The 5,547-nt window shown below is 37.3% G+C and overlaps 1 protein-coding gene and 1 pseudogene across 1 annotated transcript in view; one reads left to right on the top strand and one right to left on the bottom strand.

The window, feature by feature from the left end:
* The window catches only part of LOC107681698 (otolin-1-A-like), a 3,086-nt pseudogene extending 2,020 nt beyond the window's left edge, over nucleotides 1–1,066 (top strand).
* Nucleotides 1,067–2,550: 1,484 nt separating this feature from the next.
* The window catches only part of LOC107681697 (structural maintenance of chromosomes protein 6-like), a 24,728-nt gene continuing 21,731 nt past the window's right edge, over nucleotides 2,551–5,547 (bottom strand). The window contains exons 23-27 of the mRNA XM_016478010.1: nucleotides 5,033–5,158; nucleotides 4,203–4,308; nucleotides 3,825–3,977; nucleotides 2,913–3,010; nucleotides 2,551–2,766 (exon numbers count right to left, since the gene is read on the bottom strand). Of these exons, the coding sequence (XP_016333496.1) occupies nucleotides 2,676–2,766; nucleotides 2,913–3,010; nucleotides 3,825–3,977; nucleotides 4,203–4,308; nucleotides 5,033–5,158 (574 nt within the window). The 3' untranslated portion in view covers nucleotides 2,551–2,675. The remainder of the gene's footprint in view (nucleotides 2,767–2,912; nucleotides 3,011–3,824; nucleotides 3,978–4,202; nucleotides 4,309–5,032; nucleotides 5,159–5,547) is intronic.

Here is a 5,547-nt window from a genome sequence, read left to right as displayed (position 1 = left end):
TTTGTTGTTTGTTGGTAGTGTCTGCTAGAATGTTAAAAATGTTCAGTGTTAAATATTTTTTAATTGTTTTGTAATTTGTAATTTGTAATTTTTTTAAAAGCAAGACAAAACAGTAAAAAACACATTTTGGCTTTTAAATTTATGCAATGGTGGAAAAAAAAATTGGCAAAATACACGGGGAAAAAAACCCGAAAAACCGTGTTCGGTATTCGGCCTTCGGTCCAGTGTTTAATTTTGTTCGGTTTCGGCTTCGGCCAAGAATTTTCATTTCGGTGCATCCCTATTTATATTGTATTTATTTACAGAGGTATATTATGTCACACGTCACACTTCTCTAGTAAGTTTCGTCTGTGTGTGAAGACAATGCGCAGCGCAAATCCGTGAATGAATGTTCCGAAGTGAAGTAACCTTTAATGGATTTCCCCGGCTCAGGGAGTAGGGAGCAATGAACACTGTGTAGAGGTTTTAGGGGACTCAAGGGCCTTAAGGGTGAACCTGCTGTTCAGAAGCGCTCAGCCTTCAGCATTGGTCTCTTTCCCAGCCGATCGTTCCCACCACCTGGCCTGCCGATCAAGTTTGATAAAGTAATTTACAATGAGGAGGGTTACTGGGACCCCCACGCCAGTAAGTTTAACTGCACTCATGGGGGAGTATACGTCTTTTCCTACTACATAACAGTGCGTAATCGCCCCCTGCGTGCAGCCCTGGTGGTGAACGGCATTCGGAAACTGCGAACTCGCGACTCCCTTTACGGCCAGGACATTGACCAGGCCTCCAACATGGCAGTGCTGCGTCTATCATCTGGAGACCAGGTCTGGCTGGAGACTCTGCGGGACTGGAACGGTGTTTATTCCAGCAGCGAGGACGACAGCACGTTCTCTGGATTCCTGCTCTATGCTGATGCCACCAAGGACTGACGGCCAGGAATCGCACTGACTTCTGGATGAACAATTTTAGACCAGTACTTCATTTTGTAGGGGTGAAACGAAAGCCACCTATATTACCTAAAGTACTTGAGACCTGAAATTAGAGCCATCTACTAACAGTAACTGTACAGCCACTAATTATTACGCTACCTGTTTCATGGCCAGACCAATCAATGCTGGAATGTGCTGTAATTTTTTTTACAAGCTGATAATTTGTTGCAGCTATTTTGTAGCTCTTTACATATTTATACAAAATAGCTAGCAGCAAATGCAAAATAATGATTTAATTCTGTCTTGCTTTCTTAACCATGCTGTGATTAAATTTTTTTTTTTATGTAATATTAATTTCATTTATATAAATGCAAGACTTAGTTTTGTTAATTATAAATTATACCTTTTTAAAATTTTAATAGTTTTTCAGGTTTTTTTTTTGCCACATGAATAAACATCCATGTATATCCTTAAAAATATACTCAATCTGAAAAATTACAGCTGTTACCTATACAATTTAATCATATTTACATATTTATAATTCAGATGGTATTGGGGAATTTGATTGGACAACAATCTCTGTAGTTCATGATAAGTCATAATTTTTTTTGGACCATTTGCCAAAGAAATGCTATAAATTTTAATGCATGTTTCTGCTATAAGTTGCCAGAGCTATCTTTAAGCAGAAAAATACATTTAAAATGTACAGTATTTCTGACTTAAGATTTAAGTTAATATACACAGACAAAAACTCACAAAGGTCAATTTCAAAACTCTGTAAATGATGGTTCAGTCTATATGTTTGAATATATTCTGACTAAAATCTAATAGGAAACGATGAACAATGAATGAGCAATGAACAGGCAACATAATGGCAACATAATGTTCAGTCCCCAGTTTGCACACAATCAATCATAAAAACCACAAATGTATGTCAAGAGGAACTGCCTCAAAAAATGACAGGATGTAACTAGCAATGACAAGTTGACTCAGCAAAGAGGAACTGTGAGTCAAGTAAGAGACTCAGAGACAAATGGACGCCATCATGTAGTCACTACTGAAGTACAGTTTTAAAGATGATCACAGAACTGAATCAGTGCCATTGTGACTGTATGTCATAAGCTTTACTGGGAAACCACAATTTACAGCATTATTTGCATTCTGCCCATTCAGAAGCCGGATGAATGTCCGGTCAATGTTTAAAGATTCATAACTTTCTGTAAATACACAAAAAAAAAAAAGGGTAATATGATTCTCTCTCATATCTCTCATGTGATTTCCTTCAACTGACTTTTCATTTTTCCATACTGTAACACCAGTAATACAAAACTATGCATTTTTGATGATCAAACAAAATAGTGAGATTATTTCTTGTTATACTACAAACATTTACATTTTTTAAGTAGTTCAGTGATAAAAATAAAACAATGGAAGACTGAAAATGAAATAAAAACAAATAACAGCAACAAGCTATAACTGGCCTTTATATGCCTTATTCATCAGGTACAAATGCAAATAACATTGCAATCACATATTTTTATAAAAACTAAAAACTATTATTTTAGAAAAATGTAAAGTGCAGAACAAAACAGAACCTGCAAATTTTGGTTTTAAATAACACAATTATTTATAAATGTAAATTTAAATGATCTTAGAAAAAAAGCCTGTAAACTTGTGCGCATAGAACTGTAAAGTGCAGCTGTCAGCTGTAAGTACTTTGCCTGATTTGTCTTGATTTGCCTGATGCACATAAGATGTTCAAAGGATAGCAGCATCATTCTGGGTTGACTCGCTGCGGTCAGGGTCATTCAGACGGTGGATGCAGATCAGGCTATTGACTGGCAGAGAACTGAGATACAGAAAGAACAGAACATTACATTTTTACTAGGACTATCAATTTAAAACGGTGTTATAAATGATAAAAATAAGGCAATCATGTCTTCTAATCTAACTACATCTACACATTTCTGCATGAACACTAGAGAAGCTCTTTACCTCATGCTCTGTGGTGTGAGGAAAATAAACTGTCTGTAGCGCTGACTGGCAGCGATCTTTAGCATCATGTCCATGGAGATCCTCCGGTTCACCATGTCCTGAGAGAGCAAACACACAATACAGTGACTGCATGCTCTTCTCCAGGACTCCAGTCACCTGATTCTCCTTAGTAGCCATGACAAATATCTTATTGTATTCGCAAAACATGTTACTGGCTACTTGATATGATACATCAAGGAGTGACAGAAGTGACAAAAAAAACCCAACAACTTTTTTTTTGTATTTGCGTAATTATTATGTATGCATACTTTATGGCCACATATTAAACAGAGACAACATTACATTTTTGTATTTGTAAAAATTCATTTGTTAACATTGTTTGACCGTTTAAATGAACTACAAAAAGCTAAACTGTGGAAAAAATGGTTACCAGTTACAGCACCCAAAATATACATTGAAGACAAAATCCTGATTAAATGTAATTAGTAAATATTAATAAAATCCCTGAGAGACTGTTCAAAACTACTGTTACTGTTCAAAAGAATGGGATTGGTAAGATTTAAACATTTTTTTCAACAAGTCTCTTATTCTTACCAAGGCTGAATTAATTTAATCATAAATACAGTAAAACAGCAATATTGTAAAATATTATTACAATTTACAGTAAATGTTTTTTATTTGAATATATTTCAAAATGTAATTTATTTCTGTGATTCAAAGCTGAATATTCAGCATCATTACTTCAGTCTTTAGTGTCACATGATCCTTCAGAAATCATTCTAATGTGCTGATTTGCTGCTCAAGAAACATTTATTATTATCAAAGATGAAAGCAGTTGTGCAGTCTAATATTTTTGTGAAAACCATGATGCATTTTTTTTTTTTTACAGGATTCTTTGAATATACTCCTTACCATATACACATCGAACTCATCTAAAGCACGGAACGGAGCATCAGATATGGCCCACAGTGACAAAACGAAGCACACGGTAGAAAACGAACGCTCTCCTCCAGACAGTGAACGCATGTCACTCAGAGCGGCCTTACCACCCTCTCCTGGCTGAACCTGAGGAAGAGACAGATGACCGTCATCATGAGAAACTACTGTACTTTTAAAAAGTCACGGTTACTGCATGTAGAGTAAAATCCTGACCCCAAGGACATTTTTGAGAGCATAGGCTATTCAACAAAATTAAATTATACAAGACTGCATGCCTCTATGTATGCATCCGGTGTTTGTTCATCAAGAAAACAACTACATCAAAGATGTTATCATCTTGCAAAGTCTTACTGATATGGAGAGAGTCTCATTCTTATGGTCAAAGGTCATCTTCCCTATGTATCCTCTCTGAGACAGCATGGAGTCAAAGTAGTACTTGCAGCGTACAGAAAGATACCTGGAAACACACAGAAACACAACCTACATCATTATTATCAGTACCCTAAAATCTGCACTAAGCCCTTTGATATGTCCCACTGTAACTTGTTGTTTTAAGGCAAGACACTACAGGCAAAACCACTGTTTGTTTTAATGCACTGGTCAATTTTGAGATTTTGGGCTTTTCGTAACATGTTGTTTCCGACTAGTGGAAAGAAAACTTATTTTACTGCACTTTATCTATGTGCATCTGATTTTTTTTCTGACTGATGTAAAGTACAGTATTTTCTGATTTATGGAGCGATAAAACGATACCCAAAATCCCTGATGTAAAAACCTTTAACTGTCAACAAAATGAAACAAGAATTTTGAACCTGGCTTTATACAATTTTCAGATTCCTGTTCTGGAAATGTATGCAAATTCTTGTTTATTTAACTAAATAATGGCTTATTTGCATTTTTAAACATACCATTTCAAAAAACTTTTTTTTTTATTCTAAAATCCCTATTCACCTGCGTTGTCCTTAATAGGAAATTTTTCAACACAGAAAAATTATTCAGTAAAACTCGTACAGTAATTTACCTCTGAGAGACATTAAAATATCAAAAGCAGACAAACAAAGGCTATTTCATTTGTGACCATTGAATTGGTGGTCTGAAGTCCAGACATATTAAAACAATCTATTAGAAAACATTTCAAATCAGTCAGCGAGAATCAGACAAGAGCCTCTAATGAAACTTACATTCTCAGTTCAGCGTAGACGTTGTGTCTGATGTTCATGATCTCAGTTAACTGGCGGATGAATGCCTCCAGACCCTTGAACTGTCGGGCTATGTTATTGAAGTTTTCCTTCGCCTCATGAAACTGCCTAGAAGATTCAATGAAAAACAACTTCACCTTTATAACATCATAACATATACACCCCACCTGCATGATAAACAATGTAGATGCGTGAATAAAAAGGGGACTCGGGAGGCCATGGCAGAGCAGGGGACTCGGGGGGCCATGGCGGAGCAGGGGACTCGGGGGGCCATGGCGGAGCAGGGGATTCGGGAGGCCATGGCGGAGCAGCCTCCGAGGCCGCTGCCCCAGCCTCGGCCACTACGGCTGGAGCCCTACTACCCCCCCCACCCCCCAAAAAAAATACTTGGGGATATTATGGGGCTGTACTTGGGGCCAGGAGCCCTCCCTGGGCGTAACGGGGGATCAGGAGCCCTCCATGGGCTTAACGGGGGATCAGGAGCCCTCCCTGGGCTT

The sequence above is a fragment of the Sinocyclocheilus anshuiensis genome, unplaced genomic scaffold (assembly GCF_001515605.1).
Source record: "Sinocyclocheilus anshuiensis isolate Anshui unplaced genomic scaffold, SAMN03320099.WGS_v1.1 scaffold436, whole genome shotgun sequence".
Classification (NCBI taxonomy): domain Eukaryota; kingdom Metazoa; phylum Chordata; class Actinopteri; order Cypriniformes; family Cyprinidae; genus Sinocyclocheilus; species Sinocyclocheilus anshuiensis.
The sequence above is the reverse complement of the archived record's forward strand: the minus strand, read 5'-3'. Positions and strand labels throughout refer to the sequence as shown.